This window comes from Cydia fagiglandana, chromosome 21, assembly GCF_963556715.1.
Source record: "Cydia fagiglandana chromosome 21, ilCydFagi1.1, whole genome shotgun sequence".
NCBI classification, from domain to species: domain Eukaryota; kingdom Metazoa; phylum Arthropoda; class Insecta; order Lepidoptera; family Tortricidae; genus Cydia; species Cydia fagiglandana.
The window spans coordinates 68,893-83,166 of NC_085952.1; the positions used below are offsets into that span (position 1 = coordinate 68,893).

Consider the following 14,274-nt stretch of genomic DNA (forward strand, 5'->3'; position numbering starts at 1 on the left):
GTGGCAGCCTCTATTTCAACGTAAAAGCTAATTTGGCATCAACTTGAACACAGTGAGTGTCAATATGAAAGTCATACCTATTTCGTAATAATTAATTAAGTTAGCTTATCAATGTCAGATTTCAGTTTTAGATTTAGTGTATGATTTTTTTAATAACCAGGATTTAAATAATAAGTATAGATTACAGGCACCTGCAATATTATGTTACTCTTCGAAGGCCGCAAAAATATCTGACACTATCTTATTTGTAGAGCCATAAGAGCGTGTCACATATTTTTGCGGCCTTCGAAAAGTAACATACTATTGCAGATATAAACTGTACTTACGTTTGGTTTGTTTTAATTTCAGAGACATCATTGTCCATGCAGTACTTGACTTTCGTCCTTCACCTCATAGCATAAGCAGCTTCTTGGTTCCGTCCACTAGTTGTTAAGTATTCCTTACTCATATATCACAACCAAATAGTTTAAACGTCGATCATAGGGCTGACTATTTGACTCGTATATTCAACATTGACGACAAACCATGTAATTAGACTGTTCGGTTGTGACGTGACAGTACCTCATACGTCACATAGTATTAGGTAATGATTAGGTAACACTCAACTCAATGTCTTCTTCTGTTACTTTTTTGAGTCAATTAGTATTTTATACCTTTGGAAAATATTTAAATACCTACCAAATGGGCCCATACTAGGGGCAAATGCGCCTACCTTGATACAATTGTAATTATAATCGAACTTATTTTAATATAAATCGAAAATGCCCTGTAGTTGACATGACGTGCACTGGGTGGTGGGTGCAATTATATTTTGGTTAAAGGCCCGCGTCAACCGTGATACAACTTTTCCCAGTAAGGAAAGGGAAAAGTTGGTAACAGTGCGGTGGAAGGACCTCTAACCCTTTACCGTTGTAGGTATCTAGCATCTAGGGTAGATTCAGACCCCAGGGGCGCGTGGGGGTATGGGCGGCCTTGTCCCGATTTACCTTAACTCACGGAATGTGCCCACACTTGGGCAAGAGTAAAGTATGAGAATTCCCTACAAGTGTTACTCTTGGCCCAGTGTTTGTCTTACCCCATCTGATCTTATACCTTTTAAGTACCTACATATTTTTGCTAAATTAATCGCATTGATATAAGTATTCGAAAGAAAGAAAAATTTATTTCATTTTTAACTACATACAAGATTAAATGCTAGTTGTTTACTGAAGTACAAGGATATCACTGCCAGAAGGTCGAAAATTTTAATAAAATAATTTATACCATACTAGCGACCCGCCCCGGCGTCGCACGGGTTAACAAACTATACACCTAAACCTTTCTCACGAATCACTCTATTGATAGGTGAAAACCGCATGAAAATCCGCTCAGTACTTTTTGAGTTTATCGCAAACGTACAGACAGATGCGCCGGGGACTTTATTTTATAAGGTGTATTGATACACAGAACCTATGATATAAGAAAAAACTATACAAGTTAAGTACATATTTATTTGATAGTATGCAGTCACCAGCAGAGCTAAGCAGGTGAGATCGTCAAAACAAAATGATAAAAACGGTCTTACTCCCTTAACAATAAAGGTGTTCCCAGAACATTAGGCACCTCGCCCGCTCAGCAACTACTGTCGCTGACTGTACTACCTATATTTTAAAATAATATGGCGGCTCAAAGCTTTTGCAATTATTACATAAGAATTCCTACAGAACTTTTTTGTAAGACTCGAATCGTGTTCACTTTATTGTATGTACTTACGATAGATCTCGTTTTTATACGATGTTTATTTTAATTTTTTATGTATACTAATTGCTCTTTACACTATACATTTAAATATATATAAGTATTTAAATAAAAAATTAAATATTTAATATAAGGATGCTGTATTTTTATTCGGTTGATTGACATTTGACACATTTGTTATATTGCAGTGTATTGGACACATTTGTTCTATTGGATTCCGACGTGTCGGAAGCCGGTGTTGCTCGAAGATTGGAATACATCAGTCAGCTCATAGATTTATGCGTTATTAGTTTAAGAGTCAGCTTAACAGACCCTATGTGGTTGCAATAAGGTTTACGAATGGTCACATCCCAGTCAACAAAACTATTAGTTTTGCTGACCGTACATATATCAGGATCGACAGGCGGCGCGCCGGCGCGGCCAATTAATTAAACATTTTTAGGAAAAAAATATTTATTAATCCTGCTTACATTGAGTACCTGATTATTATAAGTATTCTACACACATTTCGCTTTCATCCGGGATGGCAAACATTTATTTGCGCGTTTAGAACCTTGGATGAGTTGGATGACATCAGTCATCACACTCATTTTAATTTTGCATGTCTTTTAAGTTAAGTAGCTCAACAGCTGTTTTGAAGAGAATCACCCTGCAAAAAGACGGCAAGGTCAAATTTGCGGCTCGCGGCTCTTTTCATAGCCACAAATAACTTCACATTCACTTATGTAAACTATATATTGTCTCATTTACATTTAAAATGTCATATTTCACAATGATATTTACAAGAAGTCACTTATAGGTTCCATTCCAGACTCCAGACCAAGTGGCCGTTCTTGTCAGAGAGAGGGCGTCAATCATGCCAACCTGGACCTGGAGCCAATTTGTTTCTTTTTTTCTGAATGATGCAATCTTCATTTGTTTTAAAATGGACAAACCGGGAGAAAAGTAGTTTTACTGACGCTCTATTGGTCCTGGTTTGAAGGTAGTCTCCATAATTCAAGGAGCCAAAGACTCGTCTTAATACCTCTCGGAATGGCCCCTTTATGCAGGAGAGGTGAGTGGCTCAGCAGCCGGGTCCAGCCACAGTGCACTAGCTGCGGTCCTCGTTCAGCCCGCAGTGCTGTCGTTGTTCCTCTCGGGGTGGTAGCTGGCGAGTGGGTTAGTTGCGGTCCTGGTTGGGCAGCCCCCACAGCTTGAGGTTGCCGGCGTCCCTCTTCCTCTCCGGGGGCTCCTTGTCCTCGCAGGCGAAGGCGGCCAGGTACCGGCTCGGGTGCCAGGACACAGTGAATGTGGCTGCCGATACGGGGATTTCTGCTACTTTCTCTCCTGCGGATTAAATTCAGTATTAGTACCTAATAAGCAAATGATTCAGCACCATTTGGGTGTTTGTAAGCTTGCTAGGAAAGTTACGAGCTGAAGAACGCGCTACGCTTAGCGTATAAAGTGCTTTGTCCACTTTGAAGCGAACAACACCTACAAACAGAGAACCTGCCGAGCGGGTTTGTGGCAAGGAATGATGCTTCCTTCGATTAATTTATGAGTCCTTGGCATCCTAGAGGGTTCTAAGCCTGAAAAGAAGAATATACCTGTCTCCGTGTCCCCGATGTCTATGACGTGGTCCTCGCTGGCCGACGCCAGCAGGCGCCCGTCGAAACTGAACGACAGTGTACGCACCGGCCACTCCAGTCTGCACAAACCGCAAAGTGTTAGGTATTGTATAAGTAGCCTGACTCGGTGATCTAAATCTACCGCAACAATCACATTTTAAAACTATGTTAAATATCTGCCAGATGTCTATCGCTCTGGCATATTCGAGCAACAGAGAGGCAAATAGACGAACAAACTACGACTTATTTTAATGCTCCAAGAACATACAGGTATCCTCACCTGGAAAACACTCTAAGCGCGGCCAATTCTTGAGCATCCCACAGCGAGACCAAGGCGTCAGCCGAGCCGGTCGCGAAGTACCGGCCCGTGGGATCGTGCTCTATACATATACAGGTGCCCGGGTGCGCCTTGAGCACGGTCTGCAGCTGGAGCCCCGGGTAGGAGAGGATGTGCACGCAGCCCAGTCCGTTGGTCAGGTAGAACAGGTCCGAGCTGTTGTTCCACGAGATCTCGTTCACTTCGAAGTTGAATTGTTCCTCTGTCACCTGAAATGTTGTCAAGTTTTAGTGGGTATAAACTATAGTTCGTTTTTTTTAGCATTAGAAAGAACTTGTAAGAAGGTAAGCGATCTTGACAGGTCTTTTAATTGAAAAACCCTTTTAAAAAATCAAAAACTATTACTTAATAAAGCAGAAGAATATAAATGATCCTATTAGATTCATAATTGTTACATATTTGGCGTAACTTATTTTTAAAATGTGTTTTTCAATTAAAAGACACATCAAGATTGTTTACCTTATTTCTAATGCTAAAAAAAACGAACTATAGATAGATAAATATTTTACATCTTATTAAATTTTAAAACAACATCCACTGTACTGTACCATATGTTCCTTTTTTTTTTTTTTTTTATTGGGGACATCTTACACAGATCAACCTAGCCCCAAACTAAGCAAAGCTTGTACTATGGGTGCTAGGCGACGATATATATACTTATATAGATAAATACATACTTATATACATAGAATGAATAAACTGCGCCGTTCGGGGCCCACGCGATGTTGATGTTCTCGCCGTGCGTGTGTCGTGTCACTCACCACTTTGTAGGTGCACGTGTCTATGAACGACACCAAGTCCTCCTTGTTGCCGACGGCGATGCCGGCGCCGTTCGGGGCCCACGCGATGTTGATGTTCTCGCCGTGCGTGTGTCGTGTCACTCACCACTTTATAGGTGCACGTGTCTATGAACGACACCAAGTCCTCCTTGTTGCCGACGGCGATGCCGGCGCCGTTCGGGGCCCACGCGATGTTGATGTTCTCGCCGTGCGTGTGTCGTGTCACTCACCACTTTGTAGGTGCGCGTGTCTATGAACGACACCAAGTCCTCCTTGTTGCCGACGGCGATGGCGGCGCCGTTCGGGGCCCACGCGATGTTGATGTTCTCGCCCTTCGTCGGGATTACCGCCGCACACTTGCGAGATCTGTGAGATTTTTAATAATCTTGTGTAAGCGTCTTAATATCTTAATAGATTCTGTTCACGGCTTTGTGTAATGCCATGTCTTATTCTCTCTAGCTTATAACTCTCTGGTTTTAGTATATGGGCAGTTTATGGGTATTGCTACATATCAAATTAATTAATTTTAAATTACTTTATCATTGGTGTTATTGCTAAATATGTGCAGTGCTATAAGTAAAGGTATAGTAATTGTTAAGTGACCTGGTGTCCCAGATGCGCACGGACTTGTCCCCGCTGGCCGTGCTGAGCAAGTCCGCGTGCGAGGCGTGCCAGCACAGCTGGTCCACGGAGCCAGTGTGGCCGCGGAACACAAACTCTTGCACCTACAATAACAAACAATAACAACACTCCACTACAAAAGGAAACAATTCTAATTAAAATTGGTCCCTTCGTTTAAGCTTTCTAGCTAAATGTGACCTGTACGGTATAAGAGGTGTACTAAAAAAAAAAATTGTCTCAAGAGCTAGAACTTATATGGTAGGACACAATTCGCGGAAGTAACCCAAATTGACTCTTCCAATACCAATCATCCACTAATATCAACAATGTAGGTGTTCCTCAAGGGAAAAATGTTGTAGGTGTATGCATGCCAGCCACTGGTGAAATATGTGCTTCGCTTATTTATTATTTTTATTATTTTTTTTTTTTATTTACATGGAGAACCAACAGCTATAACTATGCTAATAACTACATCAATAGTGACACAGAGCCAATTATAGGATCTCACATATAGCAACATGTTAATATTTAACATTAAGTTAAATAGCACGCACAATGTTACATGGGCACATGCAATAATATATTGGCAACATTATGTATTAAATAGTAAAACTAATTACTTAATTTGGATTAACTTACACAATCAATAATTCAATGTAGTCATTGGATCATTGACTGTACCTAACAATATATTATATCTTTACATATGTTTAGCAAACAGCAACTGCAGTTATTATGACTAATTAATTAAGTTATGGTAAGTATGACTTAAAAACTAGATCTTAGATAATATAATATCTATATACCTAAACTATAACTACTTCGAGTTCGGGCATACATACCACCTGTCAGTCTTTTCACTTAAAGCAGCTTGTCACCAATTTACGTCTCACAGAAGGAATGGAACAGTTGAATATGTCAATATCTAGCTCTCTTGTCACATTATTTAAGCAACGACTGGCTCGAATCATAAAACTATTTTGCCTATATTTGGATGAAACACATTTAACTGAAAGAGGGGGGAAATAACGTTTAGACCGAGTAGGCGTATTAAATGAAAGCTTGTGTAGCAGTTTGGGGCAATCCAGATTACCACAAGTGATATTGAGAATGAAGGTGATGTCAGCTATTTCACGACGCTTATGTAACGGTATCAAATGGTGTTTTTTACAGATATTATAGTAGTAAGTTGAGTTATAAGGGCATTTAAGTTTAAAACTAAGAAATTTTAGAAACTTTTTTTGAACGCGTTCAATTCTATCAATGTAGGTTTTATAGCAGGGATTCCAAATTTGAGAAGCGTATTCCAGTTTACTTCTGACTAAGGAGCAATAGAGAACTTTCAGCGTCTTAGCTTGAGTAAAATGGACAGAGTTGCGCATTAGGAACCCCAATGATTTTAGGGCACTACTTACAATGTAATCAATATGGATATCGAAAAGAAGTTTTGAGTCATGTGTTACACCCAAGTCTCTCATGAATCCAACCCTATTCAATACTTGGTCTCTAAGCGTATAAGTAGTATGAATCTGGTTACGCTGACGTGTGAAAGTCAATGAGAAGCATTTAGATGGATTTAAGTCAAGCTTATTAGCTTTACAATATTCGTCAAGCCGCACCAGATCTGACTGGATAAGTAAAGAATCATGAGTTGATTTTATTTTTCTGAAAATTTTCATATCATCTGCGAAGCATAGGAGTTTGGAGTGCATAAAGCAGTCGCTGATGTCGTTAACAAATATATTGAACAGCAACGGTCCGAGTAGCGACCCCTGAGGGACTCCGCTCGGTACCGTTACCCATCCAGACATATAATTGTTAACAACAACAGCCTGTGATCTGTTATCTATATAAGATGAGAACCATCTTAGTAAGTCACCATGAATCCCTATGTCACACAGCTTCGATAATAATATGGAATGATCAATTCTGTCAAAACACTTACTGTAATCGGTATAAATTACATCTACTTGGAAGCCACTATCCATCGCTTCAGTGACATAATCATTTAGAATAATTAGATTGGATACAGTAGATCTACGCTGAAGGAACCCATGTTGGTTAAGGTTAAAAGAGTTCTTTAGAGTTTCATATACCTGATTATAAACAACTTTTTCTAATACCTTAGATAATATGCATAGTTTAGAAATAGGCCTGTAGTTTACTATGTCGGTTTTAGCCCCCTTTTTATGGACTGGAGTAATGTAAGCCGACTTCCATAACGAAGGAACAGTGCATTCTGAAAAAGAACGTTTAAAAAGTAACTCAATGGGGACAACAACAGTTTTAGCACAATTGATTAAAAACTGCGCTGGTAGGTCGTCTGGACCAGCTGACTTGGAAGGGTCTAATTTTAATAAAATATTGCTAAGTACTTCTTGGTTAACTTCAACGTGAGACAAGGTAACTGTGGAGTTGACTCTAGGGTTACTAGTCTTCGGATTTAGGTTACTAATATTTCTATCACTTGGTGGCGAAAACGTAGTTAGAAAGTAGTCAGAAAATGCACTGCATATCTCGGCACCAGTGTTAGCAACTTTATTATCATATTTTAAGCTACTGGGGATACCATGCGAACCAGAGCGCGATCTAATAAATGACCAAAACTGCTTTGGGTTTTTCACAATGTTCTCCTCCACCCGACGCATATACGCAACAAAACACTCCTGTTCAAGTTTACGGACTCTGTCTCTTAAAACGTTATAGGAAAGTAGGTCCGCTTTGTTTTTATATATCTTGTATTTTTTTAAAAATTTATACTTTTCTTTTATAGCCTTTTTAAGTGGAAATGAATACCAGTCGGGGAATGAGTCTGAGTGTATTTTTTTACTAGGTATGAACTTACTTCTTAGCCGTTCATAGGTTTCATAAAAGAAATCAATGCATTGAACAAAATCGCGTTTGGAAAACTCACACTCCCAATTAATGGATGCCAATTCATTATTTATGGAACCGTAATCACCCTTATTGTAATAATATTTTTTACGCGGAGCAGGCGGCAAGGTGTCGATAACTACGTATTTAATATATATAACTAAAGCTTTATGATATGGGTCTATAGGTACCAGGGGTTCGGTACACTCACATACGCTAACAGTGTCATTGGATAACACCAGATCCAACAACTTACCATATTGATTTAAAATTCCATTATATTGGCATAAATTGTGCATATTAATGTCATCTATGAAAGTACACTCATCACTGCTTGCATAACTAGACGGAACCATTGAAGTATCGCTTGCCCTCCATAATATACCACTCATATTAAAATCCCCAATTAATAAAAATTTATCATTGAGATTATTTAAAACGGCATAATTTAACTTATCTAAGTAATACGTTAGTTGTTGCGTGAATGTGTTACCCTGGTTTTGTTTGCATAGATATAAAACACATAAGTGAACTGTGACCGACCTTTTATTAATGTCCTTAAGTGACAGTGTAACCCACAGGTCCTCGGCTGAAGAGTTATAAGCTGGTTGTGGGATTACCGCCAACTCCTTGCGAGTGGCGATAATCACACCGCCACCCCGGGTTTGTCCCGTCAAGGATAGATCCCGGTCCCGGCGCCAGACCACATAGCGATCGTCGAATAGTTCCGCGTCCCGTATCCCGTCCACAAGCCATGTTTCGGTCAATACCACTATATCATAAGCAGCTAAACATAAATTGCGATAGAATGTTAGCGTTTTAGATCGAAGTCCCCGCACATTCTGATAGTAAATTGTAGGAAAGTTATTTATATTAGTAGGATTTAACGCCGAAAACATTTTTATTATTGTTATTGTAAACAGAGTAGTTAGATGATAAGTTAAATGTGACATTATCCAATAAATATGACAATGCAATTAGGCAAATGATAACTTATAAAATAATTGTTGATCATCTATTGAACTTAACCAACTTACCATGTTTTAAGCAAAATAAATGATTGATGATTATGAGCAATTCTTGTATTTATTTATATATTTCGAGCTTCTCGGAAACGGCTCTAACAATTTCGATGAAATTTGCTATATGGGGGTTTTAGGAGGCGAAAAATCGATCTAGCTAGGTCTTATCTCTGGGAAATCGCGCATTTTTGAGTATTTACATGATTTCCCAGATATTATAAACAAACATAACCTACAAACAACAAATAGCAAGCTCACCAGTCGGTTGCGCTCGAGATTGAAGATGGCGACGGTCTTGTCGAAGGAGCCCGAGGCGAGCTTGCGGCCGTCGCACGACCAGCCCACCGAGTGCACCTTGGACGAGTGCGCGACGTACTCGCGGACGGCGTTGTGCGACGCGAAGTACGCGCGTAACTCGGCCAGCTCCTTTATAGGAGTCTGCTTCGGTTCCTTCATGGTTGTGTTAGGATATAAAAGTGTATTAACCTAAATTATAAAGTAACCACGTAAATAAATATTCTCATTTGCAAACAACCGAGCGTAACAGGAGCAGAGCAGCGCCTCCGAGCCGGTTTGTTTGACAACTTTGACAATGGTTTATGGTTGGGTTTATAGGTTTGACATTTGTCGATTGTCAATTTAGGGTTACTACATTAAAAAAATGATGGATGCGTTCAGGAAGGACAGTAATGTTTTTATACTTGGTCAAGCAAATCTTGTCAGTAGAAAAAGGCGCGAAATTCAAATTTCCTATGGGACGATAACCATTTGCGCTTACATTTTTAAAATTTTCCGCCTCTCTTCAGACAAGATTTGCTTGTATATTGCGGAAATCTTCCCCGAAGAGAGAACAAAGGGAGGTGGAATCACAGATTAATCATTAATAATATGTAGCTAATCACAGATTAATAATATGAAAGAGTTAATGAATTGCCTAATAATTGAAGTAAACAATGCGCGAATTGAATGATTGCTTTTAGCATTATCCAGGCGATATCCCCACTTTAAGTCTAATAAGAAATAAAACAACAAAAATAATTAAGCTTTATTTATTTTTGACATACACGCGTATTTAGCTCTCAGGCTAGCGGCATTGAGCCATATTTGCGTTTCCAGATCTTGATCTGTGACATGAGTATGAGCGTGGGCGCGAGCCAAACCCCCATCATGAACGCGCCGTGCGCCAGCGACTCCTGCATGAGACACAACATTATTATTATCATTGTTACTAGACGGAATGACAATGCAATTAGGTATATGAGCAAATAAATCTTTGTCTTCTCAATGCTTAGGAGATTCGATTAGGTATAGACTATGAATATTCAGGAACTTTCTGCTAAAAAGGACAGGAAAGGTAGGTACTTACTATTATTTATGCTGTTTGTATTTAAGTAGTTTTTGACCAACGAATTTCCAAGCATACGCGTATAAACAAAGAGGAGTTGTGTTGGCGTGGAACTTACTCCAAGCGTGTGCGGGTGCCGCGGCGGCAAGCTGATGAACGAGGTGCACTGGTTCCACTTCCTCGCCGGCACCACGGTGCGGCTCGGAGCCCTGGCCGGCCCACTCAGGAGCGACAAACTTCGCAACATTATCATTACTTTAATTTCACAAGAAACAAGACAAAAAACAATACAGTATGCACGGCCAATTATTGACGCATCACTAATAAGTAGGTAAGTATAATGACAATGCGAAAGACAGGTGAGGTCGAAATTTAAATTTGATATTGTATGGGGTAAATAAATACGAGGAAATAGGTACAATAAGCTTCAAAAGAGGTAGAGTTAGACCAAGATAAGTCTGCAAAGATTTTGGTAGCGCACCATACTACCATAGCACACGCAGTACGCGTTGTTTATACCTAGCTACTTACATACATCATATCATTATTCATAGACGTTTAAAATAGAATAGAGTGCTAGTCTGTCTCTCTCTCTCTCATCAAAATCGTTGCATTCTTGTCTTGGTCTAACGTTACCTAACCTAAGTAGCTTTCTATCATAAGAATCCGTCTAAGCTAACTCTGCACCGATTTGAATAGAATAGTGAAGGAGCGCCACGCAGAGTCAGCTTGGTCCCACTTGAAGCTGCGTTCAATAGGTATCAGAGGGCCTGCCTCTAATTGTCTACCTACTTACCTCCAACATCGAAAAACGTGACCTGCCTTTCTATACTTATATCGCTCTTAGGCAATAGAGGTACTTAAAGTACCTACATAAAATAATGTTGATTATAAAGAAAGATGGTGTATAAAAGTCTAAAACAAATTTGGGCTTTGGATTGCACAGGTAATGTAGATGGCGCTTATACGGCTCCGTATATTTAACAAACCATATTCATACATGTAGGTACCTATATGACAAAAATTGGCATGGCGCGACAAAGCACTATCTATTTCAGCGGACAAACTCGGAGAATTCTTGTTTATCTATATATATAAATGCAAGTGTCCTGACTGACTGACTGATTCATCAACGCAGAGCCGAAACTACAAAAGCCAGAAAGTTGAAATTTGCACACCAGATTGCATTTATAAAGTGTACAAGAGATAAGAAGCGATTTTGAGAAATTCAACCCCTAAGGGGGTTAAAAAGGGGATGAAAGTTTGTATGGGGTTAAAGTTTTCTTTTAAGCTAGGAATTTGAAACTTCGTAAAAAGATATATTATTAAAATACAAGAAAACTAATTTCAGCATTTTTGAAAATTCATCCCCTAAGGTGGTGAAAAAGGGGTTGAAAATTTGTATGGATATCAAAAAAAATTTCAAGTGATGGACTGGAATCTTTGTATTTAGGGATATTATTAGAAGAAAGGAAAAGTAATTTCAGCGTTTTGTAAAATTCATCCCCTAACAGGGTTCAAAAGGGGATGAAAGTTTGTATGGGGTTAAAGTTTTCTTTTCAGCTACGAATTTGAAACTTCGTTAAAAGATATATTATCGAAATACAAGAAAACTAATTTCAGCAATTTTGAAAATTCAACCCCTAAGGTGGTGAAAAAGGGGTTGAAAGTTTGTATGGATATCAAACATTTTTTCGAGCGCGGGACTTGAATCTTTGTATTTGGGGATATTATTAGAAGACAATAAAAGTAATTTCAGCGTTTTGTAAAATTCATCCCCTAACAGGGTTCAAAAGGGGATGAAAGTTTGTATGGGGTTAAAGTTTTCTTTTCAGCTACGAATTTGAAACTTCGTTAAAAGATATATTATCGAAATATAAGAAAACTGATTTCAGCATTTTTGAAAATTCAACCCCTAAGGTGGTGAAAAAGGGGTTGAAAATTTGTATGGATATCAAACATTTTTTCGAGTGTGGGACTTGAATCTTTGTATTTAGGGATATTATTAGAAGACAGGAAAAGTAATTTCAGCGTTTTTTAAAATTCATCCCCTAACAGGGTAAAAAAGGGGTTGAAAGTTTGAATCCATTACAAATGGTTTAGAAACTTCTTAGAAAGGCATAATAGCCGATTACAAAAAAAAAGTGATTGCAACGTTTTTAGAATTTCAACCCCTAAGGGGGTTAAAAAGGGGATGGAAGTTCGTCTGCGGGTGCAAATTTTATTTTAAGCAAAGAATTTGAAACTTTGTAAAAACGTTTTAAATTAAAATACAAGAAAACTAATTTCAGCGTTTTTGAAAATCCATCCCCTAAGGTGGTGAAAAAGGGGTTGAAAGTTTGTATGGATATCAAACATTTTTTCGAGCGCGGGACTTGAATCTTTGTATTTGGGGATACTATTAGAAGACAATAAAAGTAATTTCAGCGTTTTGTAAAATTCATCCCCTAACAGGGTTAAAATGGGTTTCAAAGTTTAAATCCATTACAAATGCTTTGAAACTTCTTAGAAAGACATAATAGCGGATTACAAAAAAAAGTAATAGCAACGTTTTTGGAAATTCAATCCCTAAGGGGGCTAAAAAGGGGATGAAAATTCGTCTGGGGGTGTAAATTTAATTTTAAGCTAGGAACTTTCACTTTTTGGAAAAAAAGGTAATAAATTAAAAAACATGAAAACTAATTCAAGCATTTTTGAAAATCATCCCCCAAGGTGGTGAGAAAGGGGTTGAAAGTTTGTATGGAGATCAGATATTTTGTGAGTGCGGAATGCGGAACTTGAATCTTTGTATAAGGGCATAATAGGTACCTATTATGATCGAGAATACAAGAAAAGTAATTTCAGCAACTAACATCAAAATCCACTTGACTTAAAACTTCATACAACTTGCTAAAAAAGAAAAGTACTTAATTTCAATATTGCTTGGATATGAAAATTATAGGTACTAAAGATGTAAAATGTTGAAGATAAGATTCCTCGCGGACGAAGTCGCGGGCAACAGCTAGTTTATTTATATATATATTTCGGGGATCTCGGTAACGGCTATAACGATTTCGATGAAATTTGCTATATGGGGGTTTTCGGGGGCGATAAATCGTACTAGCTAGGTCTTATCTCTGGGAAAACGCGCTTTTTTCAGTTTTTAATGTATGTTTGTATGTTTTCCGAGCAAAGCTCCCATATAACCATTCCAGTCGCAGAATCATCAAAGTGGTAACTAAATGTCAGATGTGTCGTAACAGAGTCCACACAATGTGTCTAGAATTGTTTCGAAACAAAGTGTCGTCGCCGTGTCTACACTTTTCCGTAACAAGGTGTCGACACATTTGTGTGCACTTTGCGTGCGGTTTGCGACTAAATCTGACAGCAAATTTGTGACAGCAAATGTCAATATAAAATACCTCTTGAATACCAAGGTTTGTCAATTAGTGTCTCGTGTGCTCGTAATTGTAGTAAGTCATCATGGGCGATGCAAATGATAATAATCGACCGAAACCATATAGAAAAGTTTTTAAAGAAATGCAATATGCTACTTAGGTCAGGCAACGAATGCTCCAAAAAGTTGTAGAGGGAAATGCTCGGAACACAATTTTTGACTCCGTAACTTGGTTTGACAAGTTAGGAGGTGAACATATCAAAAGTCCCCGGCCGTAGCCCTTGAGCGGGGGGGGGGGGGAGAGAGGGGGGCTTTGAAGGTCTCATTTTCCGGTTTTTCGATTATATCTCGGAAACTATGCATCTCAGCGACATGGCTACTTATACAAAATGAAAGTTAATTTAATTTGTTACAAGTTTATTCCGTAAATTTTTTCGATATGTTGAATAGTTTTTGAGATATCCGCTCTTGAAGGTTTATTTAGGGCTCTCAATTTTATCTTGATATATCTATATCAGTGAAGGTGCTAGGCCGTGTTTGGTATCGTTTTCGTATAAATATGGGGTGCTGAATCCA

The 14,274-nt window shown here is 38.6% G+C and overlaps 1 protein-coding gene across 1 annotated transcript; it reads right to left on the bottom strand.

Annotated features, from left to right (window-relative positions):
• Positions 1–2,187: 2,187 nt before the first annotated feature.
• Positions 2,188–9,527, bottom strand: LOC134675134 (THO complex subunit 3). Its single transcript, XM_063533293.1, has 6 exons — positions 9,236–9,527; positions 5,064–5,185; positions 4,691–4,826; positions 3,625–3,890; positions 3,324–3,424; positions 2,188–3,063 (listed from the first exon to the last, which is right to left on the bottom strand). Exons 1-6 carry the CDS (start codon positions 9,431–9,433, stop codon positions 2,897–2,899), a joined length of 990 nt encoding a protein of 329 aa, XP_063389363.1. The 5' UTR covers positions 9,434–9,527; the 3' UTR covers positions 2,188–2,896.
• Between the last annotated feature and the right edge of the window lie 4,747 nt (positions 9,528–14,274).